The sequence below is a fragment of the Quercus robur genome, chromosome 2 (genome assembly GCF_932294415.1).
Source record: "Quercus robur chromosome 2, dhQueRobu3.1, whole genome shotgun sequence".
NCBI lineage: Eukaryota > Viridiplantae > Streptophyta > Magnoliopsida > Fagales > Fagaceae > Quercus > Quercus robur.
In genome coordinates, this window is record NC_065535.1 from 80,773,406 (window position 1) to 80,800,159 (window position 26,754).

Below are 26,754 nucleotides of genomic sequence, written 5' to 3' on the forward strand. Positions count from 1 at the left end.
CACGTCTCCCACGCGAAGCATGATGGGAATCTGCAACGTGAGATTGCAAATTTGAAGAGAGAATTGTGCCATGCACGGCGGGAGCGTTCCCCACCTTGCTCCGAGCCATCGTCTGAGGAATCGGATGGAGCTAGTTATAGGCGGAGATCGAGAACTCTGCCAAGCGAGACTTTCTCCTATGAAGAGGAGCACCGCTATCGACGTAAGCGTAGAAGTCCAACTAGCAGGGGCTTGGGAAACGATGCCATGAACAAAGCCTTGAGCCAAATTTCCAAGTCGCCCTTTACGAGAAACATAGACGATGCTACCCATCCTCGGCAGTTCCATCAGCCTACGTTCTCTCTGTATGATGGCCATTCAGATCCGGTGGAACATGTAAGCTATTACAGCCAAAAGATGGCTATTCACTCCAGGGATGATGCTTTGATGTGCAAGATTTTTCCATCGAGTTTGGGTCCGACGGCGATGAGGTGGTTTAATGGCTTAAGGGCCAATTCTGTTGGATCTTTCAAAACACTGACTCGGGCTTTTGGTGCTCGTTTTATTACATGCAGCAGGACTCCTCGGCCTTTGGGATCCTTGTTGACTTTGTCTATGCAAGAGGGCAAGACTCTCAAGAGTTACTCAGATAGGTACTGGGAAATGTTTAACGAAATAGAGGGAAAGAATGATCCTGTGGCTATAACCACTTTCAAGGCTGGTCTCCCAGCTGATCACGATTTGAGGAAATCCTTGACGGGTAAACCTGTCACTAGTGTGCGCCAGCTGATGGACAGAATAGATAAGTACAGAAGGGTAGAGGAAGATCAACTTCAGGGGAAAGGAAAGGCCAAGGTGATCCCTCAGGAGAGGAGGGATTTCAGGTCGGACCGTTATAATAACAGCCGACCACGGAGGGATTTTGTTGGGCAGTCAGGCTCGGCGGACGCCTAGGTTGTTAATGCAGTATTTCGGGAGCCTGTTCAGCAGGTTTTGGAGAAGATAAAGAACGAACCATTCTTCAAATGGCCGAACAAGATGGCGGGAGAGCCTAGAAAACGCAACCCGAGTTTGTATTGCCATTATCATCAGGATCATGGGCACACGACGGACAACTGTAGGAATTTATGGGACCACTTGGAACAGTTGGTCCGTGAAGGGAAATTAAAACAACTCTTGCATCACTCCAATGGAAGGGCGAGCCAAGCAGGTTCCGAGGTGCGTGGGGACGCTTCATCAAGGCTCCCCCTAGGTACGATTAACGTTATCTTTGCGGCCCCGGGAAGGACTGGATCTTGCCCCTCCAGAGTGTTGTCGGTGTCCCGTTCCCCAGCCGAGGATCGCATTGAAGAAGGCCAAGAGGCGTGTCCCCCTGATTTTGGGCTTTTCAGATGAGGATATGGTTGGGACCATACAGCCCCATGAGGATGCCTTGGTGGTAACGTTGAGGATTAGCGGGTATGATGTCAGAAGAGTGATGGTTGATCAGGGAAGCGCTGTGGATGTGATGTATCCAGATTTGTACAAAGGGCTAGGTTTGAAACTAGAGGACTTAACAACCTATAATTCCCCTCTAGTAAGTTTTGAGGGAAGGTTGGTCACTCCCATGGGGCTAATCAGGCTGCCCGTGCAGTCAAGTACCGATGTGGTGGAGGTGGACTTTATTGTCGTGGATGTTTTTTCTCCATACACGGCTATTGTGGGCAGACCTTGGCTTCACACCCTTAAAGCGGTTTCGTCCACTCTACATCAGAAGGTGAAGTACCCATCCGGAGACCAAGTGCTGGAAATAGTAGGGAGTCAGGCGGCTGCTCGGCAGTGCCTAGTAGCGGCTATACAGCATCGGCTAGAAGCAGAAACCTCGGTTACGGCCGACAATGAGTTATAGCAATTAAAGTCCCCAGTATCAGGCTTAGACGTGCCAGCCAATGGGGTAGAGTGTGAAGATTTGGAGAAGGTAGTTGTTGCTGATGATCTAGAAAAATTCTTCCAGATTGGGGCCAATTTGCCTTTGCAAGAGAAAGCGAGTTTGCTGGAATTCCTCCGATCCAATGTGGATGTTTTTGCATGGGACCCGTATGAAGCCCCGGGGGTGGACCTGAATTTCATTTGTCACCGACTCAATGTGAACCCTGCCGTTATGCCCAGGAGACAACCTTCTCGGCGACCATCGAAGGAGCATGCCGAGGCGGTTAGAAGCGAAGTTACCAAGCTCAAACAGGCTGGGGCTATCAAGGAAGTTTTTTACCCTCAATGGTTGGCCAATACGGTGGTGGTAAAAAAGAAGACAGGAAAATGGCGGGTGTGCGTGGACTTCACGGATCTTAATAAGGCCTGCCCCAAAGATCCATTTCCTATGCCGAAGATCGACCAGTTAGTGGATGCAACCGTGGGTCACCCCAGGATGAGTTTCTTGGATGCCTTTCAAGGGTATCACCAAATACCGCTGGCCGCCGACGATCAGGAAAAGACTGCTTTTGTGACCCCGATTGGGAATTACCATTACAAAGTGATGCCCTTCGGCTTGAAAAACGCTGGATCTACCTATCAACGCATGATGACGAAGATGTTTGAACCACAACTGGGTAGAAGTATTGAAGTTTATATGGATGATATGGTTGTGAAAAGTAAAGTAGTGTCCGAACACGTGGAAGACCTCACGAGTATCTTCGGGATACTGAGAAAACACAAGTTGCGCTTGAATGCTTCGAAGTGCTCCTTTGGTGTAGGTTCCGGGAAATTCTTGGGGTACATGGTGACCCATAGAGGAATTGAGGTGAATCCAGACCAGATTAGGGCCATTAACGATTTGCAAGCACCTCGGAATCCAAAAGAGGTGCAGAAACTGATGGGGATGACTGCCGCGTTGAATCGGTTCATCTCCAGGTCGGCTGAGAGGTGTCGTCCTTTTTTCCGCCTACTACATAAGTGTCAAGGATTTAAATGGACTGCGGAGTGTGCTGAAGCGTTCCAGCAGTTGAAAGATTACTTGTCCAGGCCGCCTATCATGTCTAGCCCTGAGGTAGATGAGGTGTTGTATGCTTATTTGGCGGTAGCCCCTCATGCAGTTAGTTTCGTCTTGATACGAGAAGACAATGGTGTCCAAAGGCCGGTTTATTATGTAAGTAAATCCCTCCATGAAGCCGAGGTGAGATATCTGTCGTTAGAAAAGGCTATACTGGCGGTAGTTCATGCAACACGCAAACTTCCGCACTATTTTCAAGCCCATACTGTGGTTATCTTGACCCAACTGCCTCTCAAGTCCATACTCAGAAGTGCTGACTACACTGGAAGAATTGCCAAGTGGGGCATGATTCTGGGTGCTTTTGATATCAAATACATGCCTCGCACTTTTGTAAAAGGTCAAGTCCTTGCCGATTTGGTGGCTGAATTCGCTGAGTGCCCAGAGGAAGTTAATAGGAATCACGATCACATGGATGAAAAATTGGTTGGCCTAATATCCGCACAAGGAGAGTCTTTGTGGAAAGTGTACGTGGATGGGGCCGCAAACCAACGGGGAGCAGGATTGGGATTGGTGTTGATATCCCCCGAAGAGGTCATCATCGAGAAGTCGTTAAGACTAGGGTTCTTAGCTACTAACAATGAATCAGAATACGAAGCTTTGATAATGGGAATGGGTATGGTCCATAAAATGGGCGGAAAGTCAGTGAAGTTATTCTCAGACTCGAGATTGGTGGTCGGCCAGGTGAGAGGAGAATTGGAGGCCCGGGATCCGAGGATGCAAGGGTATCTGAACCGGGTTAGGCGTCTACGAACGAAGTTCGAGTCTTTTGACTTGTTGCATATTCCTCGAGGTGAAAATACCTATGCTGATTTCTTGGCGACCCTTGCCACCTCCTCAGTACGAAATTTTCCTCGGATGATTATCGTCGAAGACCTGTGTTCCCCTACCTCACCAGAGAAGGAGGTTTGCCAAATCAGACAAACTAATCTGTCGTCAAGCTGGATGGATCCCATATTAAAATTCCTTGAAAGTGATGTATTGCCCGACGATAAGATGGAAGCTGAGAAAATACGAAGGAGGGCTCCTCGGTACTGGTTATCCGAGGATAAAAAGTTATACAAATGGTCCTTCTCTGGGCCATACCTGCTCTGTGTGCCTCCTGAGACAGTAGAGTCGATACTGGAGGAATTGCATGAGGGCATTTGTGGGAGCCATACAGGGGGAAGGTCTCTATCATGTCGAGCCCTCACACAAGGTTATTGGTGGCCAAATATGTGGATGGAAGCGCAGGAGTACGTCAAGAAATGCGATCAGTGTCAAAGATATGCTCCGAATATCCACCAACCGGGAGGAGTTCTTAACCCTTTCTCTAGCCCTTGGCCTTTTGCGCAGTGGGGGCTAGACATTGTCGGCCCTTTTCCTAAAGCCATAGGAAACAAGAAATACCTACTGGTCGGCACAGACTACTTCACTAAATAGGTTGAAACTGAGCCCTTGGCGAACATCAGGGACGTAGATGTGAAGAAGTTTGTTTGGAGGAACATTGTTACACGATTTGGTATTCCTCGAATTCTTGTCTCAGATAATGGACTCCAATTCGATAGCAATGCCTTTAGGGAATATTGTTCAGAGTTGGGAATAAGAAATAGATATTCCACTCCGGCTTATCCACAAGACAATGGGCAGGCTGAAGCTGTTAACAAAGTAATAGTCAATGGGCTTAAGAAGAGACTGGATGACGCGAAAGGAAAATGGGTGGAAGAATTGCCACATGTGCTTTGGACGTATCGGACAACACCCCGACGTTCGACGGGGGAAACTCCCTTTTCCATGACCTATGGGGCCGAGGCCGTCATTCCCCTGGAAACTAGATTCCCAATGTTAAGGACCAGTACATTCTCTTCGGGTAGCAATGATGCGATGTTGGAGAAAAGTTTGGACCTAATTGAAGAACGAAGGGAGAGCGTGATGGTTCGACTAGCTTACTACCAACATAAACTCAAGCAGGGCTATGATAGCAATGTGAGGATGAGGTCGTTAGCCATAGGAGATCTGGTGCTGAGGAAAGTCCTGGGGGCCACTAAGAATCCAAATTAGGGAAAATTGGGACCTAATTGGGAGGGGCCATATCGGATCACTTCTGTAGCAGGAATAGGAGCCTACTATCTAGAGGACCTAGATGAAAAACTTGTACTCCATCATTGGAATGTAAATAATCTCAAGAGGTATTATTATTAATAAAAGTGTTTCAATTCAAATATTTTCTTTTAACTTATGTCAATCATACATCCTGTACTCCTGCATCTTATGATTTATATTGAATTGTTAAATAGAAACTAAGTTATGCCAGGTCTTCGAATCGCCAACTTAGTGGAAATTAACATCCTACATTGTATATTGAAATGTTAAACAGAAACTAAGCTATGCCAGGTCCTCGGATCGCAAACTTAGTGGAAATTAACGTCCCATAATTTATATTGAAATGTTAAACAGAAACTAAGCTATGCCAGGTTCTCGGATTGCAAACTTAGTGGAAATTAACGTCCCATAATTTATATTGAAATGTTAAACAGAAACTAAGCTATGCCAGGTCCTCGGATCGCAAATTTAGTGGAAATTAACATCCTATATTGTATATTGAAATGTTAAACAGAAACTAAGATATGCCAAGTCCTCAGATCGCAAACTTAGTGGAAATTAACATCCCATAATTTATATTGAAATGCTAAATAGAAACTAAGCTATGCCAGGTCCTCGGATCGCAAACTTAGTAGAAATTAACGTCCCATAATTTATATTGAAATGTTAAACAGAAACTAAGTTATGCCAGGTCCTCAGATCGCAAACTTAGTAGAAATTAACGTCCTATGATTTATATTGAATTATTAAACAGAAACTCAGTTATGCCAGGTCCTCGGATCGCAAACTTAGTGGAAATTAACATCCTATATTGTATATTGAATTGTTGAACAAAAACTAAGTTGTGCCAGGTCCTCGGATCGCGAACTTAGTGGAAATTAACATCCCATAATTTATATTGAAATGTTAAATAGAAACTAAGCTATGCCAGATCCTCGGATCGCAAACTTAGTAGAAATTAACGCCCCATAATTTATATTGAAATGTTAAACAGAAACTAAGCTATGCCAGGTCCTCGGATTGCAAACTTAGTGGAAATTAACATCCCATAATTTATATTGAAATGTTTAACAGAAACTAAGCTATGCCAGGTCCTCGGATCGCAAACTTAGTAGAAATTAACGTCCTATGATTTATATTGAATTGTTAAACAGAAGCTAAGTTATGCCAGGTCCTCGGATCGCAAACTTAGTGGAAATTAACATCCTATATTGTATATTGAATTGTTGAACAGAAACTAAGTTGTGCCAGGTCCTCGGATCGCGAACTTAGTGGAAATTAACATCCCATAATTTATATTGAAATGTTAAACAGAAACTAAGCTATGCCAGGTCCTCGGATCGCAAACTTAGTAGAAATTAACGTTCCATAATTTATATTGAAATGTTAAACAGAAACTAAGTTATCCCAGGTCCTCGGATCGCAAACTTAGTGGAAATTAACATCCCATAATTTATATTGAAATGTTAAACAGAAACTAAGCTATGTCAGGTCCTCGGATCGCAAACTTAGTAGAAATTAACGTCCTATGATTTATATTGAATTGTTAAATAGAAGCTAAGTTATGCCAGGTTCTCGGATCGCAAACTTAGTGGAAATTAACATCCTATATTGTATATTGAATTGTTGAACAGAAACTAAGTTGTGCCAGGTCCTCGGATCGCGAACTTAGTGGAAATTAACACCATATAAGGTATATTAAAACGGTGAACAGAAACTAAGTTATGCCAGGTCCTCGGACCGCAAACTTGGTAGAGATTAACCTCCTATGTTGTATATTGAATTATTGAACAGTAACAGAGTTGTGATAGATCTTCTAATCATAAACTTGACGGGAAATAATGCCCTGTAACATTCATTGAGGAGTCAGAGGGGGATCTTTGGACGCAAGTTGGCATACAATCAAGAAGGTGGTTGAAATGAACCCATCTAAAATTACAATGACAAAGTGAACGAGTGCAAAAATAATATAGAGCCGCAAGAGCGATAAGAAAATAAGTAAGGAAGTCCTCTACTAAGTGTCTAATTAAGTTACAAAGCAGGTTCTACTTTTTTAAATTTCAACTAGATCTGTGGGTTCTGGCTGGCGGGTAGGTCTGCCTCTGAAGTTGAGATTTCATCTTTGGCTTTGGTAATGCCCCCAGTGGGTAGAACTGTGGAGTCCAATTCCCGTTGAAAACCCTGGGAGGCCATCTCTGCCTCTGAAGCGGTGGTGGTCTTGTTTGGGGAAGCTCCTAGAGGAGCAAGTCCCTCTTTAGCTGGTTCCGGTTGGCCGCGAGGAGGAGAATTGCGAGGCAAAACCTCCTCGTTTAGGTTAATAACTGGGGAAGGAGCATCAGCCTGATGGGGTTGAAGAACTGAGGGGCGTATCGCCTCGGGATAATATATGTTCTCCGGCCTACGTAACTCGGATGAGGCTTCAACCCCAGCACGGTTAAGAGCCTCGCTCCAAGTTCTTGCGTAGTAGATACGGCATACCTCTGGAACCTTGGCTCTCAAAGCCTTCTCAGTTTCAGCTATACCAACTTCGTAGCCTCTCTGCTCAGCTTCGTTCATTGCCTGTTCGGTGTTGATTTTCGCTTTCTCGGCTTGCTCTTTGAGCTTTTCAGCTTGCTCCCTTAGCTTATGAGTTTCCTCCAGGTGCTTCTTAAGAGCAAGAGCTTGCTCCTGAGTCTTCTTTAGCTCGGCATTCGCCTCGCGCAGAAGCCTTGCTTGGTCCTCAGCCTGCTTCTGGTAGCCTTTTAATGCCGACTCGGCACTCTTGCGAGCTTGCTCTTCGACCTGTAGTTTTTTTCTTGCGTCGGCCAAGTCCTGATTAGATTTGGACAAGGTCTGTACAGCCATTGCCCGTCTTTTCCTTTCGCCATCTAGCTGATCGGAACAGGCATTGAGCATCTCATCTAGCTTGAAAGTATTTTGAATGATCTGTAAAAAAAAAAAGGGGGGGTTAACACTGTAGTCAATGAAAAGTGCATATTAGTGAGTAACAGTCATAGAATGAAAAAGGATAAAAGATAGTTTCTTACCATGCCCAAATATCGTTTGTTGTCGAGGACGAGTTCATTCTTCCTCATATTCTTTATTTCGGCCATGTCTTTCGGGAGCAATAAGGCTTCCTCTATGGCCGAGGCTACGTGACACCCTATGCCGCCGTTAAAGTCCCTTATAGAGGCATCATCTCGCTGGGGCTCCCCACCGTGCATAGGTGCTGGCAACCATGCTTATGGCTCAAGATGTGGGGAATCAGATTTCTCTTGGCCCCGCGTGGATTGGTGCTTAGTTTTCTGCTGCTTTGCAGCTCGTTGGTCATCCTCCTCTCGAGTGGGACGAGACTTGCTCGTATCCGCCACCTCTTTGCCCTTCTGTTCTCTGCACCTTTTCTGCTCAGCAACGTTGGGAAGCGCTGGTTGTGGAGATGACCGAGGAGGGTGACGAGGAGCAGGAGGAGGAGACCTAGCTGGAAGAGATGAAGCCTGGGATGGTATTGTTTTTGCAGGTACAGTCTTTCCCGGCTGACCTTCCATCAGCTCCAACAAGCTTTTCTGGGGTTTTCTTTGTATCCTCATCTCGTCAGGGTCTTCCTCGGGGCTTGTGGGTTGATCAAAAATCCCGAAATCGTTCGAGGACTCAGATACTGTTACAACGGTTTCCTCGCCTCTTTCCTTTTTCCTTCCCCTTTTTATTCCCTTTTTCCTGAGGGAAGGTAAGGGCGAAGAAGTTCCCGCCGAGACGCTGCCTATGAAAAGAGGCTCTGTGCGAGGTGTGTACTAGGGAAGCGGAATACCCTCTAGAACAATGAACCCTTCGTAGGCAACACTGATACAGTGAAACCGAGGATCGCGTGCTCTACTCACGCACTTCGGCGCCTGAAAGGCAAAAGAAAGGGGGGTGTAGCCGAGAATTAAATGTGCTGCCCGGAGCTGACCGTTAGCCTCATTCACGTATATTTCAGCCTTCAATAACTTATCTAGGCTCGCCTTATTGACTAACCTGAGATTAGGCTTCGTGTAGCGTCTATCTGCAAAACCGTTGATTCTAAAGTTAAAATTGTAGGAGACAAAAATAATAAAAGTAAATGAAATGTGTTCACGAACTAAATAGTATAGATCTATAACTACACGCCCACCTGGTGTTCCCTCTACTGTTAGACAAGGCAAACCATCATGCCATTCCCCAGAGAGAATAAGGAAATCCTCCTTTAGGTTCTTATTTGAAGTGGGGAGGCACTGAATTAGCCTTACTTCAGGATATCTCGACTTGAGATAATATCCCTGGTCAGTTAAGCGATGAAGGTTGTACACCTAATTCACGTCATGGTGGGTTAGCTTTAGGTCCATTCTCTTATTCAGAGCGTCTATGCTTCCCAAGACCCTAAACATATTCGGAGCACACTGGGTGGGGGATAGCCTAAAGAAGTTGAGGTAACTCCTAGTAATACTACCCATGGGGATAGTCATCCCGCCCTCTATAAAGGCGATCATGGGGATAACTACTTCCCTAGTTTGCCTGGCATCAACCCACTCCCCTTGGGCTGCATACCTCATCCCTACCATTGGGGGGATCTTATACTTAGAGCGAAAGTTTCTAATACCCTTCTCGGACTCAACGAGACATCGAAATGGATTCTTTTGTTTTCCCATTTTTCTAAAAAACTTAGTAGAAAGGACTATTGGGTTTGAAACGAAAGTGGTAAAAACTTCAAGAGGACTTACAGGTTCAAAGGAAGGACCTTGGACAACGTACGATTATTTGTAGTCGCCAGGAGAATAGCGAAGACTGGAGAGAGGCAGGTTCAATGTATGAGCTCTGGAACCATGTAATCATCAAAGGTAAAGTACAGGTTTAATTAGGGAACGCCTTTATAGTCATGTGAGGATTGTGAGCGGTGAAGTTCCCGCTCATAAAACAAGGGAAGCCTTCTGCCGTTTGATTTAGATCTCACCGTCGAACGTGGGAGACAGGGGCGTTGTCAAAATTTAATGCTGCCAAAATCGGGATGCTGAAGTGTCAGGGGCATGCCCCAAAACATGCATAGGTACGGGCGTATGACGTCAAAATCCACCTTCTTTCCCGAGGAGTCGAAAAGTAGGATTTTGAGGGGCTATTGTGGGTGTCGTTCGATCAATAGGCCCATTAAGGTCAGGATTGTTGGGCTTGTGGCCCATTCGAGGATGCATATCCGTCCGAAGAAGCCAAGTCCAGTCATAAGGTAATTACTGAAGGGGGTGGTAGTCAATATCACGAGGGTGAGGTGCTGTATTCGTCCGAGGACGCCATACTCCTCGGCACTGTGCGTCCGAGGACGAACAGGGCGCAGTCTTGTGGCAGCCGGGCCTCAGAATTATGTCACCAATGCAGATAGGATCACAGACCAAGGGTAAAAGGGAAAAGATAAACAAATATCTATAGCCACAGCTGCCTCCGCATTAATGACTTCTCAACCAACTCTCTGGCCGCATTAATGTGGAGGTGATACCTAAACAGTAAGGAGGCAGCCTTACAGCTGCCCATAGGAAGTTCCAGGAGGTGCTGGATGGAACAGAAAGAAATCCTCCGAACCCAATCTACACGTGTGCGGTGAGGATGGAAGGCAAAGGGTGGTATATAAACTGAAAGAAGAACATACAAAAAGGAGGATCGAAACAGAAAAAGAGAAAAAGAAAGAAAGACACAGACAAAAGAAGAAGAGCAAAAAGAGAGAAAAAGAACTGTACCGATTACCAAAGGGAACGATCGTTGTACCAACTTAAGACTTTCAATATACGTGGGAGTAAATCTTTTCATTATACGAAAGTTAACCTAGTTCTTTACACCCACGCTCTACAAATCATATTGTTTGGGTCTTTTTACGTGCAAACCTAACACTGTTACGGGTCGTTACAAATCGCGTCCTTACAACAATAATTTAAATTAAATTTAAAATTTATTCAAACTAAATATTTATTATAAAAAAAATTTATAAACTTAAATCTCACACAATGCTTTTTTTTTTTCCTTTTCTTTTTTCTTCAAGTTGCATGATTTAACAATCATTTAAAACAAATTAGGATAATTTCCTCAATTAAGGGATGATATTTAACAACTGTTTAATTTAGGTAAAACTTTATCATTTAAATTTCAACAAATTTAAATTCTATTCAAACTACAAGTTTATTATAAAAAAATTTTAAACTTAAATCCCACGCAACAACTCATGTTTTCTTTTTTTTAAAAACAATCCATGTTTTGACTAGGGTTTAGATTTAACAATAATAATTTAAAACAAATTTAAATTTTATTCAAACTAATAGTTGGTCATGTGCCCTGGACACATATCACTTTAAAATTTTGCCACCTACCCTTGTATGCAGCAGCTCCAGCAAACTTGTTTGCAACAAATCATTGTCCCCATCCAAATAGGAATGGTCAAATTCATTCCATGTCTCATATTAAGAAATTAACACAAAACACATAGAGAATTTTAAAATATAAAAATAAATAAACACTAATAAAATCTAAATTCTAAACAATCAAAACTTAAATTAATTTTTTTATTAAACTTATTTACTTATTTTATAATTTATTATAACTATTTATCTAATCATTTAGTTTTTAATTATTTTAAAAATTTTGAGCTTACATATAAATCTTATCTAACTATTTATCTATTTATCTAATCACTAGTATACTAAATAAAGTTATAAGAAAACTTGTGCAGGACAGGCAAATCAAATGGGACGTGAAATTTTTGCAATCCTAATCCCACGTATCACCAGCTAGGCAACAGTCGGATGTTCAAAAAACTGTTTACATTACACCCATCTTAAACCCCAAAAATAGGAACTTCGTTAGTACCGTCGCAACGAAAAAATTACTGTCGTTTTGTAAATGTCAAACGAGGACTTTCCGTCAGTAATTTAAAAACATTAGACATGTTGCTCACAATCGTGCCGCCGTTGCCTACAGGCCCTACACAACCAGAGCAAGCAAAACAAAATCAAAAAGCATAAAAAACACAGAAAGCAAAAACACAAACGCAACTCGGCGTTCTTATTCTCACCAGTCAGTCAAACTCAAAACTCAACACCATGACCCCAAAATCCCTCTTCTTCTTCTCCTCCACCCTCGCCCTTCTCATCCTCCTCATACCCATCTCTGCCCAAATCTCCGACCCGAACCCGAACCCGAAACCGACACAATCCCTATCCGCGGCCCACACCGAGCTCACCAACTATGGCTTCCCCGTCGGACTCTTACCCTCCTCAGTCCATGGCTACTCCATAAACAAGACCTCCGGCGACTTCTCCGTCGAGCTCGGCGGCGACTGCAAGATCACTCTCCCGCCGGACAACTACCTCGCCACCTATTCCAGGACAGTCAGGGGAAAGATCGTTGCGGGTAAGATCGCTGAGCTCGACGGGATTCGGGTCCGTGCGTTGTTCAGCTGGTGGTCCATCACCGGGATCCGATCCACCGGCGAAGACTTGGTGTTCGAGGTCGGCATGGTCAGCGCCAAGTACCCCTCCAAGAACTTCGACGAGAGCCCCGATTGCCAAGGCAAACACTCCTCTTCGTGAGTGAGCGAGTGAGGTATGAATTCAAATCCCAATTCAATTCAATTCAATTCTCTCTTAATTAGGGTTTTGGATTGATCAGAGAAATTCGAGACTAAAGTATGTGTTGTGCGTTATGATTAGTATTGAATTAACATCTCTGAGTGATAATTCTTAATTAGTAATTATTGATTTAAAATATAAAAATTGATTGAATCGAATTGTGCTCTATGTTTCTCGATTATTCCTGAATATTCTGTATAGCACGAGCAAAATAAAATAGTTGCTGTCTTTTTTGATTTTGTTTTAATTTTAGTTTACTAGGCATCTGTTTGTATCGAATATGTTCTTTTCCAGATAAATTCCCTATTTGCAAATAAAAACATTACTGGAAAGTTCCCAAATTTGTCAATATGCTTTAGGGTTATAAAGTGTTTGCTAGTTGTACTTTTTTTTTTCTTTTTGTTTTTGTTTGGTTAAAGGTTGGTTATTATTATTATTTTTTTGAAATTAAAAGATTGAAAAGGGTGGTTAGCTTTTAAATTATGGGAAATTGCTAATGTCACTACTAATCTTACTACAAAAAGCTTACAAAGTATCACTTTCAATTCAACATCATATTAAATAAATGTTTGAATGGTGACACATCAGTTTGTAAGGAAAATATAGTAAAATGTATAATATTCCTAGCATCAATCTTTCTCAAGATATATGCGTGTGCATTATATAATTATTACTGGGATTATGGTGTTTTAATCAAACGTAGGTATGGTACATTCCCAGGAATTTGTGAATGCTGAGTAATGAACCAAATGGTGGTAATATAATTCTAGGAATCTATAAAGATTCTGCTAAACGAAAGGGCCACAAAAGCTATGGGATTGCTTGAATCGTCAAGATTATATAATTGGATATTGGATATGACTTTTTTGTATTATGAATCTTAGATGATTTACTAAAAACAATATATAATTGGAAGCTATGAATGCAATTAGAAAAACTCTTACGATTTTAATTTAGTGAGCTCTGGGGTATTAGCCATTCTAGACTATTGATGATTTGATACAAAATTGGAGGAAAGACTACTTACCAATAAACTCTCTTAGTCTCCAACAAAGGAGTAGGAGTTTTGTGCAATAGGTACGACGTTTATTGATGATTTGATATACTAGTGCTATCTAAAAGGCTTAGCATAATTTAAGATATGATGAGAGATTTCTTCAAGCCTTTAGATAGCACTAGTATGATTTAAGATATGATTTGTCTTTTGTTTTATGTTTTTTTTATTTTTTTTTGGTGTTCATCCATGCTGATGAGTTCTTTTTGTATTACTACCTTTGAATATAGTAAAATAACATTTCCAGCCATGCTATTTGTCTTAGAGGATTTTTGATTTGTGGATCTGTTATCTGTTATTATTTGTTTAATCTGGATTATGCAATTCTAGACCTGTTTGTTATTTCTTGTTTGGACTTGTATTGTGATATCATACTTATGCTCAACTTTCCTGTTTACCGTTCATTTATTATTGCTGTCTTTATAAAAGTCTGGTGCCTACAAAAGAACTTTTGTTACTTGGATGCATCTGCCAAAAGTGTATGCTAGTCTCAACCATATGTCAATGACAGAAATTCCAAACAATTACTGGAGTTACACAGCTGGATTTGATGAACTACCCCCGCAGCTAATAAGTAGACAAATAAATTATATATAATGAAATTATTTTAAATTGTGGGAAAACTAGAAAAGTACATATTAAGCGCTACACTTTAGGTGATTTCAGTCTTTCAGATTAAATTTTTATACCTTTTAATTTAAAAAGTTTCAAATTAAACTCTGAAGTTTACAATTGTTATAAATTAAACCCTATAGTTTTGTTTGTTTCAAATCTAACCATGAACTTTTAAAATCCTATTAATTTAACCCATTGTTGGTAGGAATACTTTTCACCTTGTTCTATTATTTTCTTTAGATGGTTATGGAGGCTTATGCGGTATGGTATACTTTGATGTAGGCACTTTCTAGATTTTATTTATTTAGGGTTCTGAAACACTTCATAGAAAGTTTGAGTTCTTGTTCAATTTTTTGTGAAATCTCAAAGCTGACGACTGAGTTTTTGTGCCCATATGTTTACTGCTGTAGTACATGCATTCAGCAGTGATAAAGTACATTTAGATCAAAATAACCTTGTTTTTAATGTTACTAAGAGCTAGAGGTTTGAAATGATATGAATTCTTTTTTGATAAGTTCAAATTGATATGAATACAGGGGCTCAAATTCAATCAATCTTCAGAACCTTGGTTCTTAGTTCTTACTTTGTGCTTATTACCTGAAATCTTCTTTCAAATTTTCCTTGATTTTGCTTTGCCTTCAAGCTATCTTTTTTAATGCTAATTAAAAACTAGGTGAATCCTTCAAATTCTCTGCATCCAAATGTGAAGCTTTTATCACTCTATGTAGGTTCTTCAGCTTTTGGGTAATAGAATAGTTAACTAGTTGACTTCAAGAATGCTAAACCTTTGTTGTTGTTGTTGTTGTTGTTGTTGTTTTTATTTTTTTTTTATTTTATCAATTGGCAGCAGACTGACTTCTAATTGGTCTCTTTCCTCTGCAGGGCATCTATTGCTGCTTTGTTGGGCATAAATTATGTGACAGTATCCGCTCATAAGGTTGGAAGTACTTATCGAACCAAAGTATTCGGTGCTTGCAGCATCTAATATTTGACTGTAAATCACTAGATTGTAATAATAACCTCAAAATGCTCCTAGACTTCTTTATTGTGTAGTAGATGCCTCGGTGTCTCTGTAGTTATGTGTTACTTTTTCTTGGTAATGAACACAGGGTTTTCCTCGTCTTTAATATATATTATCTTTAATTAAGAAAATGGAATGACCTCCGTGGCCTCCAAATTTGCCACGTGGAGCTAAATTACGGTTAGTTTTGATTGCTTGTTAATTTTTATATACATATCCTAAAGTAAAGTAAGAGACTTTAAGAATAAAAATGGGTTAATTGAATGATCGCTTGCTTTTTCCACTTTTGAAGTTAGGAGTAAAACACTAGTGTATAAATAACTCAAAATTAGTGATACGTATCAAAAGGAACTTGCATAACCTTTCAAAAAAAAAAAGGAACTTGCATAGTAACATGCACTTTCTTTGTGCTGCCTGCTGCTACTCTGTTGTTGGAGGCAGTATTCTGTGAGTCTGTGGGTCTCACAGCCACAGGTGAGGGCACAGTTTGGGGACAAAGGAGGATGGGAGGAGAAATGCTTTTAAATTAATAATATTAGACTAAGTAAAGTTTAAGATATAAAGTAAAGGTTTTTTATTTTTTGGGTAAAGTAATGGGTTTTGATTTGAGGAAAATAAAATGTGACCAAGTTTTTATGCATTTTTAATAGGTGCGGTTGGTCATTGCCTCAACTAGAGTTTTGGAATAGGATTATAAGAAACATTATCATTTCTCAATCATGTCAATAGGGATCGATTGAAGCAATTTACTGTTGTGATTGGATCTTGTGGCTTATTGAAAACGTTATATAAAAGGATAATTTATAGCACGAGAATTATTGGAGGTTGTCACTTTCGTTTGCGTTAAATCATACCATGCTTAAGAACCATTTGAGTTATTTAGTGTACATGTTGCACAGCATACAACCAGAACGTTTTATGTCTTAACAAGGAACAATGAAATTTTTATCAAAATGAGAAAGAGGAGAAAATTTAAATTGGAGGCCAGTGACCCTGTTTATTATTGCTAATTCTTCTCTTCAGAATAGCCTGATGATTGTCGCCATGAAGAACTTCTTACAAGTGGCAAATCATGCTATTTGTTCAAAGTTTTAGTAAGAAAAAAAAAAGTTTTGTTAATTATTTTTACTTTTTTTCCTTAATATTCATTAATTTTACCAATATTTCATTATGCAGAGATGACACATTTTATTCACATTTTGGTATAAAATGTGTAGCAGTAATGGATTTATTCATAAAAGAAGTGACTAAATTTTATATTGACGGTCAACTCACCGTAATCTATTTTTTGGGTTGGGAATCAACCATAAATAAAATATATGATACTTAACCGCTAACATTGACATTTGACACATTTCATGAGATATACTTAACTATTAAAATTTTGAAATTGAAATTTGGTTATTTTTTTGAGAGAGTTTCAACCTATAATGTCCACTCCTGATGATAGTTCTTTATCATCAGATCAAGATACCAATTAGTTTTTGGTGTAGATGGGGATTGAATTTCAGATCTCTTATACAACCATGAGAGACTTTACCAGTTGAGCTAATTAGAACTCACGAGTGTGTAGAATGTCATGTGGAGTCTTTTTAAGAATTCATATCCTACTAACGAGTTCTAATTTATTTTAAAATAAGGTCTATTTTCCTTGCATCTATTCTAATAGAAGACAAACCCTGTATCAAAAAAGAAGAAGAAGACAAACCCTTTCCAATAGACAACTGAATTACTCACCTCCTCTCTTTCTTTTGTGTGTTGTCTTGGACTTGCATTATCACCGATGGGAGGATAGACAATTCAAAGGATGGACCGAAAGGGACGGGAGAGGGAAAAGAAGGAAGGAGTGAAGATTTTATACTCGAAAACAAAATAGGAAAGTTGAAAAATGTATTTAAAGTTTTTTATTAATAAATCCATCCCTTTTTATAAAGTGGGAGGATTGGTTTTGGTGGGGACCTTGAACGAGCCTCATCGTTCCCTCCCTTTTTTTTTTCATCACTATCCAAGGGTCAATTTTTTATTAAACTCCGGGTTTGATTCTCTTTCCAGAAGAGTTAATTTTTTAATTTATTTTTTGAGAATCACTTGGCAGAAGAGTTAGATTGGGTATATATGTACGATGGTATTAGTAAAAAGGGATCGAGGATGCTCGAATCCAGTTTTTGTGAAGTGAACGGAAGTAAGGTGGACCAAAGGAAACCGTACTTAATTACTTATTAGTTATTAATAGCGAATTAGCAATAGATGGCAGCTTGGTGAAAGAATTTTCTTTTTTTTAGTTTTCAGTTTTTGGAAATTTATTAGAGCATTCACATCCACTTGTTCAAAAATATTTGCTTATTTTAGGGTAAGAACATATTTTTTATTTTATTTTATATAACCATTTTTCAAAAAATCTATTTATTCTAAATCCTATATCATTAAAATATCAAAAAAATTTATTGTTTATCTCTTTTTACAAAAAAGAACCATCATCCACTCTCTTAATTGATCATTGGGATATCATACGATACATAAAGAGAGAGAGAGAAAAAATAAAAAAAAATAAATACAAAATGAATAGTACCAATGTAAATTTAAGCAGTTACTTTAGTAATTTTGCAAATTTACATATCTTTAACTTGACTGATGTGAGTGATTTTGAGGTTAGATGTGTAAAATTGAGCTCTTTCTATATTTTGCATTGTTGGATGCAGATGCTCTTAGGTTATTACTTGATGAGAAAGTTTAGGAATACAACAAGATCTCATAACATTTCATAACATCCCTAGAGCATTAGCATCAACTATGCTAAAAAAAAAAAAAAAAAAAAAAAAATTATTTTGACAAATCAAAAAAAGTTATTTATTTTAACACACCACTTTACAGTATACCACACATCACATCTTCTATTCTTTTACCATTTTATTTGTATACTCTTTCTTTATTATTATTATTTTTTAATTATTATTTTTATTAATAGAAGAGAGAGAAAGTAATAAAATAATATGTAAATTTTTAGTACATTAAAATTGTGGGTTAAAATAGCATTTTTTAGCACATTTGATGCTAATGCTTTTAGTCTTGCCTTCTAAAAGTAGAATATCACTATAGCATATAGCATATGCCAAATGGTACAAATTTAGCATTTGACATTTTTTTTGTTGTTGAGAATACTAAGTATTTTTTAACACACACACAGGGAGAGAGAAAAATGTTTTTTTTAAAGAAACTTACAGTGGTGTATATTTAAAAGGGTCTAACTCTAGGATACACAACACAGATTTTAAACCTTTTTAACTCATACTCATTTTCCAATGTGGGATTAACCCACTATTTCCAAGTATTATATATATATATATATATATAATTTTATTTTAACCTATGATACATCTTATATTGTTACAAAAATGTTATAAGATTTTGTTATCTGTAAAGGAAGTATTCTCTACTTTCTCATAAATGGTTTATCTCCGTGTATTTAGTTAGTATGACTTAGTATCAGTGGCGGAGCCACTTAATGACCAAGGGGGGCCTAGGCCCCCCCAAAATTTTTGAAAAAAATAATTTTTTTTTGAAAATATCCTTAAAATTTTGTAAATTTTTAAATAACCTTATCATTTTGGCCCCTCATACTTGATAATATACATATATATTTAAGAAAGTCTAAAAATAAACTTCATTTTCATTTAAATAAAATACAATCTATAAATACATATGTCAACAAATTACAATAAGTAAATATTCATCATCTTTAAAATGAACACATAAGTATTTTAACAATTATCTCAACAAATAAAAGGGAAAAAATTGAGTTATGAAGTATTGTATTTTACTATTTTACATTTCACACACACACACACAAAAATTTATATATGGCCCTCCCAAAAATAAATTCCTAGCTCCGCCACTGCTTAGTATTACGTTGTTATATTCTTGGAGTAAAGTAATTTAACTTACAATTTTTTTTTTCTCGAATAACAAATGTTATTGCCAACAAAAGGAAAAGACAAAAAAAGGAAAAATACAATATTCACTCCCTCCAGCTCAGCCACACCCAAGTTGTTCTTCCTTGCTAAGAGCCGTTTGGTAGTTAAGAGATTTATCATTATTTATGTGTTGTAAAAATACGTATGGTTAAAAAAATATTATAAAAATACATGTTATAATATTTAAAAATATTATAAAAATACGTGTTATGATATTTAAACATAAAAAACTGTTGTTTAAACAACTGTATCAAACAAACCCTAATATTATTGTTCTTCCTTACTAATAATGTTAACAAAATGAGAAGGACCCGTCCCATCAACAAAATAGCCAGGAACAGAAGTTTGATAGAGACTACTTTGCTAAGACATGAGTAGCTTAATTTATTTGCATTCCTATACACCCACATAAACTCCAGCCGGTCAAAGCTTGCTGAAAGCAATCTGACTTTATTAACAAAGTCAGCAAATCTCCAGTGCACTGAACTTCGACACAATTCTTAGAATCACCCTCAATTATCACTTTCTTAAACTGCATTTGGCTTGCTAACTGCACAGCACATAGAGAAGCTTTGGCTTCAGAGACCTTAGTATTCACTTTTTTTGAGCAAGTAAAAACCAATTTCTCTCTCCAATCTCTAGCTACTACTGCTACATATGAGTGCTCCATCCCAATAGTTGCATCACAATTCATCTTTAACTGATCTTGGGCTTTGCCAAATCGATAATCTTGCTCTTGAGGGCGTGAATGTTTTGGTTTTTCTACAGCTCCAATGCTCATTGAAAACTTTGAACAAATTTCTCATAAGATCTTCACATAAAACACTCTTCCTTCGTGAACAACTTGGTTCTTACATTTCCAAATCATCTCTAAAACCAATGCACCAAATAGACAAAACTTCATTTTATCCTCATTATCCTTTGCAAGCCTTAAAGGAGGATCAATCAAAATATTTGAAGGTTAATATGGAAGACAAGAAGGTAATGAAATGTTTAATTTCATATTGAAAATGAGATAGACTATTTTATTCCTTTTAATTGTGTTGATAAATGAGTTGATATTTATAGAATCAGATATTGAACTAGATACATGTGCAAAGAAATGTTAAGGGAAGAGATTTTTATTCTTAGCCAAAAAGGATATTTTTTGTGGTGGAGTTTTGAGCTTGAATACTTTATGCAGAGTTTGTCCATGCACTACTAAAAACGCCAGTTTAAGCTGCGTTTTTGAGCTGCGTTTCACAGAAACGCAGCTCCAGGATAGTAATTTGAACCGCGTTTTATAAAAAGGCGGCTCCACCCTTGGTCTATAGTCGCGTTTTATAAACGCGGCTATAGACCAAGGGTGGAGCCGCGTTTTGTTCAGTTTAAAACGCGGCTCTGCGGGGAAATTTTTTTTTTTTTAAAATTTTTTCCTGAGCTGCGTTTTACTGAACGCAGCTCAAAACCGTTTGGAGTTGCGTTTAATAAACGCAGCTCGATCTGATATGGAGCTGCGTTTTTTTAAACGCAGCTCCAAATGTATTTGAGCTGCGTTCAATAAAAAAAAACGCAGCTCCAAATGTATTTGAGCTGCGTTCAATAAAACGCAGCTCCACATATGGTACTAATTAAATTTCAACACTATTGAAATTTCCCAATCCCTAATCTCAGCTCTCACTATCTCAGCTCAACCTCCCAATCCATTCTCGCCGCCGTGCTCTCAACCCACTACCCACAAACCTCACGCCTCCTCCCTCATCAAAACCCGAAAAATTTGCTGACTGAAGAGACCCAAGCTCTTCACATGGCCATGAAACCTAAAACCCACAACGGAAATGGCAACTCCAGCGACAACAACAGCTCTTCGATGTCGGCGGCTACCTCATCGTTCGCCCCAACGGCAGCTGTATCAGACCGATGCCCTTTTTGTTCTGCTTCTTTACCTTACTTGCACTCAAGATTTTTACAGCAGAGCAGGTTTGATGTGTATCTAACTTTTCTGCACAGGCTTTTCCCCACATAGATCTTTCCTGTTCATGAACTTTGTTGCTATTAATGAAGTGGAATCAGAAACATCCTCTTTAATATAATTTTCTTTTCCCCACTTGAAGTTTCCTACTCAATTCATCTCTTTGCACCCAAACCCATCTCTCTCTCTCTCTCTCTGAGTAAGCAACAATGTTACCCACCACACTCTCTTCTCCTCACTCCACCAATGTCACTCCCACTCCCTCTGTCTCTCCTCTCTCCTTCTTCTTCTTCTTCTTCCTTTCTTTCTCTCCCACCATCTTCTTCTACCCAACGTCGTCGTCGTCTCAACTCTTTATGCGTATTTGGCGACACCCATTTGACGATAAGCCCAAAACCCAAGGTTGGTTCTTGTTTTATTGCCCAATATTGTGTTCTTTTAAACTTTTGCTTACTGTTCTCTAATAAAAATGTGTTCTTTATTAGGGACTGAAGGTGAGGTGTTTGGTGAGTGAGCCTTTGAAGGTGATGATATCAGGTGCACCAGCATCGGGCAAAGGGACTCAGTGTGAGTTGATAGTCCAGAAGGTAGCTAAGCTTAACCATGTGTCATTTATTATTTAATTGATTAATCATAGTGCAAAGTTGTTATTTTTAATTATTAAAGATTGCAATGTATAAGTAGCTTGTGTAAGTAATATGATCAAGTTGGTTCTTTGATGAAAGATACTCATTTGTTAGTTAAGAGGTTGTAAATTCATCAAATATTCATTTATAATGTATTTCAAGGTCCACCTAGTATGCGTGTAATGGAATCTGTCTATATGTATCAGTCTCATTGGTTAGATTCAACAAATTTGGTATGTGTAATTGTTGCGGTATCTATTGATTAAATTCAGCTTGTTCATGGTCTAATGTTGACATCATATTCTATACAAGAAAAGTTGTGTCTTACAAGCTGTGGTTGTGCCAAATAGATGCCCTCTCCTTCTATTATTATTATTATTTTCCCCTCCTTATGCCACATGACAATCCTTTTGCCTCTTTATTTTACATACTTTTCTAGAATTTGAAAAAAGTTTCATTATTTATTTTAAATTATTTGAATAATACTATCATTTTTGTTTTAAAATTAAAAGTTAGAAACCTTTAACCAAGTTGTTTTGGAAAAATGGTTTTGGATATTTGGGATGGAATAAACATGTTTGTGGGTGCATGTTGTAGCTGCGAAGTACGGTGAGGAATGGGGTAGCTGGAGTTTGAAATCTGTCAAGTACCAAAATTTTAAGATATTTAAATGGATTTTCACTTTTTTATTTTAAGTTATTCTAATAATCTATTATAATTTTTGGTTTTGATAACAACTTGGTATTACATGAGATGCTTTCGCTATATAACCTAAAGTACTTATTGTTCTTTTTATTACTGTTATTTATTACATTGTTCAATTTCTATTAGATTATTGGAAGATTTTATTTAGGTTACATATAATTTTTTATTAACCCTTTGTATTGGGCTTAGTATTAGTTTTCTACAAAGATAATGCCCGGGAATAACCTGAGTATTAATGCTCTAACATTTCAGGTTCAGGCACCTATTGTGTGTGGTATATGTTCCCTTGGGTATGATCACGTGGAGATTCTTGGTTAGTGTTCTAATTACATAACCTTGGTAATTCATGTAAATAATTGATGCATAGCTATTTTAAATGTAAGTGAGTGAGCTGATATATTAATATAGTTTTCTAAGATAGAGCTATCATTTTGTATTGACTTTTAATGTGCAATACGTGCACTACTAGTTGAAATTTAGGAAACAATTTGACCTTTTGCTGCATTTCTGGTTTATGTTCCATGTAGCAATTTGTGAAATATGCAGATTTATATAAATTTGCTGATTCTCTATCATGCCCCTTCAGTGTTATATTCACTGTGGTACAGTTAGTGAGCGTTGCTTTGACATGGTGTAAAAACTATGACAAATATCCTTAAACATGACACTTGATCTGTTTATATAAGATTTTATTAATTTTTCTTCCAATGATTTTAATGGCCAGAACCTTGTGTCTGCATTTGTATGTGCTGTCATGTTTTGTGAGAATAGAATACTGGGAAGCATGTCAAACTAATGCCTTTAAAGGCTGTTTACCTTGAACAATGGCATAGTAAATGATGAAAAAAAATTTGCACCTGAATTTTATGGATTAAGCCTTATTGGTGATTATGTCAAAATTTAACAAATAAATGCTTGTTATATATATAGTGATTGTACAAAAATTATTTGTAAATTTATTTAGGTAAAATTGTTAGATCATAGTCAACTACTATGGTGCTTCAAGAGTAATTCAGTCTAATATGAATAAGTGATTCCTTCTCTTTGTTGGATTCTTTAACCAGGACATACTCTGAGACAAATTGCTGGGGAGAAGGCTGGCATCTTCAAGGTTTTCTGTAGAACCACAATTCCTTAAAGCAAATGCCAACAGGAATTGTAACAAAATTCCAGTCACTTTTACTAGTCTTTTTTATACTTGTCTATCCTTGTTGCAGCATGGGGTTCCAGCTTTTACTGTGTCTCAACCTGATGAAGCAATGAGTGTTCTTCAAGAAAAGGCTTCTCAATTGGGTGTAAGTTGCATAGTTCTCTTCCCATATTATTTGGAATATGCAAGACTCTGAACTTGGCTTGACTATAACAATTGATTAGCCACAATAATAATGAAAACTATTGTTATTTGTTTTTGGAACATAAAACACGAGTCATAAAACCATTAACTACATGTGTAACTTGTAGAAAATAGAAAAGAAAAACCAAATATTAGAAAACATGCATAATCACCTTGGATTTGTGGATGTAATCCCATGAATTATCGACAATTGTATTTCTTTTTTCCTTTCAAAAGACATGCATTACCATTCATAATTGATTTTTAATTCCACTTAGCCTGTGCACTTAGAACACTTGTTAGCTGGACCCTTTATTTGATTTAATGCGCTGTACTTAAATGGACCATAAAATCTATACTATTACTAGCATTGAGTTGTTGTTGGTTGTTTGATTAGGAAATAGAATATGTTTGTTAATTACTAATGACCATATCCATGACAGTGAGCGAGTAACACTTGTTGAGCACATTCTTATCTATGATTGGATACTATATGACTCTTTTGCAGCAACTCAAGCCTGAGATCATGGTTGAGTGTTTAACTTCTGATTTTCGGGGGGACTTGAAGGCTGTAGACGCTCTGGTACACTTAGGATTGGATGTGTTTGCCCACAACATTGAGACTGTGAAACGGCTCCTGAGAATTGTTAGAGATCCTAGGGCTGGGTGAGTTGCAGTACTTGTCATCTTTCTGCTTAAGTTTGCTGTATGGTTATTCATTATCTGTTACTCATTTGTAGATAGAATTTATTATAAAAGCATACTTCACTATTATTATTAGCCATGAATAGATGTAGTAGGAGTTAGATATAACATGGGATCAAGATTTGTCAAAATTTTGTCCTCAATTGGTATCAACTTTCAAGTGGCTGTCCAAGTATTGGCTCCAGATAATGCGTTCTTCAAGTAATCCACCTCTTGCTATGTTTGGATTCTTTCTGTCCTGATCTTTTAGGTTTATAGCTGCAAACGTTAAATTTTAAAAGAATGCTTTTTGATATTCTGCAAAGAAATGCAAATATCAACCAACACATGATGCTCAGATTCAGTAGTTCATTTAGAAGACAAGCTCAGATTTTGTGTACAGGGGAGGGGACTCTGGAGCTTTTGGTTGTAAGTTTTTGGCCTCCTCTCTTTTGCAAAAGAATTCATACATATATATAAGAGTTTGGATGAAACTCAGTTAGTTACAACATTGTAACTGCATGGGCAGCTTATGCGAATTGTGAACCACAAAAGCACAAGTAGAATACTAGAATATGATAATTATAATAATTTGGATGTGCATTGTCAGGCAGACCTAGTCTGTTGATTCCAGAATTTATAGTTAACCCACATATAGCTTTTTTTTTCATAGATTGTCTTTACCTATTCAGAGTATATGATTGCTGATTCTATTTTTAACTCTTGCATTTTTTTTCTTTCCCCTTTTTAAATGCAGGTATGCACAAAGCTTGTCAGTTTTAAGACATGCAAAAATCAACAAGGAGGGCATGATAACAAAATCTTCTATAATGTTGGGCCTTGGAGAATCTGATGATGAGTTGAAAGAAGCTATGGCTGATTTAAGGGCTATTGATGTTGATATTTTGACTCTTGGACAGTATTTACAGGTTAGTTGATATACAATAGTTCATTCTTTCTTGCTTGGGAGATTAATGCATTAGTCATGACACTGAAATTTGAAACTTAGGGTCCATAAAAATGGGAATCTTAATAACTTGACTCCTGCCCAAGTTTGGGCCTGTAATATTTTCAGAGCGTAATCTTATTTAATGCTTAAAGATGGCTGTGATCTAATTAACAAAAAAAAAAAAAAAAAAAAAGATGGCTGTGATCTGGCACTACTTAGCTTTTGGTAATTCTGATGTTTCAGAAATTGTTCAAGTAGGAATTGTCTACAGGTTGCCTGAGGTTATATTAAACCTAGTGGCTAGTAGCTCTATTTTTCTCATTCTTGATAGGCTTATTAACTTTAAAGTGGTTACAATTCTTGCAGCCAACTCCACTACACCTGACTATCAAAGAATATGTCACCCCTGAAAAGTTTGCTTTCTGGAAGGAATACGAGGAGTCCATTGGATTTCGTTATGTAGCCAGTGGGACCACTGGTAAGTTAGCTGTTGCAGTTTGAACTATATGATGATAAAGTCCTTCTCTTTTATTCTCATATAAATGTTTTTTTTTAAAAAAAAAAAAAAAAATACAAATCAGCCAACAAAATGGACTAGCAGGATTACTTTCCCTTTCCAAATGTATCTTGGTTTAAATAATTATCTGACTAGTACATATGAGCATGGACTAGATGCGTTAGGGAAAGAATAAAATATAAAAAGAAAATTCTCTCCGATGAGTCCAAACTAATTTCTTAGGAATGACAAGAGTTACTAATTTGCCCAAGCTTTTCAGACTTTGGATTTTAAAAAATAGATCCTCACCAGAGTTTCCTACTTGTAATCATTTTACAGGTCCGATCCTCATATAGAGCTGGTGAGCTTTTAGAGATAAGGCTACCAACACTGCTGGCACATCCTATTGATTTTTGGCTATTGTGGACTTTCCAGTGGATGGCTCATGGCTGACAAGTTGACCACAAATTGGTAAATGAGAGCAGTATGTATTGGGGCAAATGACTGTAATGGTTGTCCTAATTTATTATAAAGTATAAATTTTCCGGATCTAGTAAAAAATATCTTCATTTCTTTGAGGATTTTATGTTTTATTTTATTTTCATTGTTTTGTTTTGCTGGTAATTGGTTGGGAATTGTTGAGTGTAGGCAATTTGTTTTGTTGGTTCCAA

The 26,754-nt window shown here is 38.0% G+C and overlaps 4 protein-coding genes across 4 annotated transcripts; all 4 read left to right on the forward strand.

The window, feature by feature from the left end:
* The first annotated feature begins 1,378 nt into the window (after positions 1–1,378).
* LOC126704078 (uncharacterized) lies at positions 1,379–1,867 on the forward strand. The gene has a single exon (XM_050403116.1). The coding sequence runs from the start codon at positions 1,379–1,381 to the stop codon at positions 1,865–1,867; it is 489 nt and encodes a 162-aa protein (XP_050259073.1).
* Positions 1,868–2,536: 669 nt separating this feature from the next.
* LOC126704087 (uncharacterized) lies at positions 2,537–4,423 on the forward strand. The gene has a single exon (XM_050403122.1). The coding sequence runs from the start codon at positions 2,537–2,539 to the stop codon at positions 4,421–4,423; it is 1,887 nt and encodes a 628-aa protein (XP_050259079.1).
* Positions 4,424–11,894: 7,471 nt separating this feature from the next.
* Positions 11,895–15,499, forward strand: LOC126715265 (uncharacterized). The gene is made up of 2 exons (XM_050415792.1): positions 11,895–12,652; positions 15,230–15,499. Exon 1 carries the CDS (start codon positions 12,151–12,153, stop codon positions 12,637–12,639), a length of 489 nt encoding a protein of 162 aa, XP_050271749.1. The 5' UTR covers positions 11,895–12,150; the 3' UTR covers positions 12,640–12,652; positions 15,230–15,499.
* A 5,349-nt stretch (positions 15,500–20,848) lies between these two features.
* LOC126715266 (lipoyl synthase, chloroplastic-like) lies at positions 20,849–26,754 on the forward strand. The gene is made up of 9 exons (XM_050415793.1): positions 20,849–21,692; positions 21,776–21,877; positions 22,874–22,934; positions 23,686–23,732; positions 23,839–23,916; positions 24,463–24,620; positions 25,396–25,567; positions 25,954–26,065; positions 26,423–26,754. The coding sequence occupies exons 1-9, from the start codon at positions 21,537–21,539 to the stop codon at positions 26,437–26,439; spliced, it is 903 nt and encodes a 300-aa protein (XP_050271750.1). The 5' UTR covers positions 20,849–21,536; the 3' UTR covers positions 26,440–26,754.

Bases quoted from the DNA above. Each gene is read 5' to 3' on its own strand.
- LOC126704078 (XM_050403116.1), top strand. From the start codon at position 1,379: ATGGTTGGGACCATACAGCCCCATGAGGATGCCTTGGTGGTAACGTTG.
- LOC126704087 (XM_050403122.1), top strand. From the start codon at position 2,537: ATGACGAAGATGTTTGAACCACAACTGGGTAGAAGTATTGAAGTTTAT.
- LOC126715265 (XM_050415792.1), top strand. From the start codon at position 12,151: ATGACCCCAAAATCCCTCTTCTTCTTCTCCTCCACCCTCGCCCTTCTC.
- LOC126715266 (XM_050415793.1), top strand. From the start codon at position 21,537: ATGTCACTCCCACTCCCTCTGTCTCTCCTCTCTCCTTCTTCTTCTTCT. The intron at 21,693-21,775 runs GTTGGTTCTTGT...GTTCTTTATTAG, and splicing joins CGATAAGCCCAAAACCCAAG to GGACTGAAGGTGAGGTGTTT. The intron at 23,917-24,462 runs GTAAGTTGCATA...ACTCTTTTGCAG, and splicing joins AAAAGGCTTCTCAATTGGGT to CAACTCAAGCCTGAGATCAT.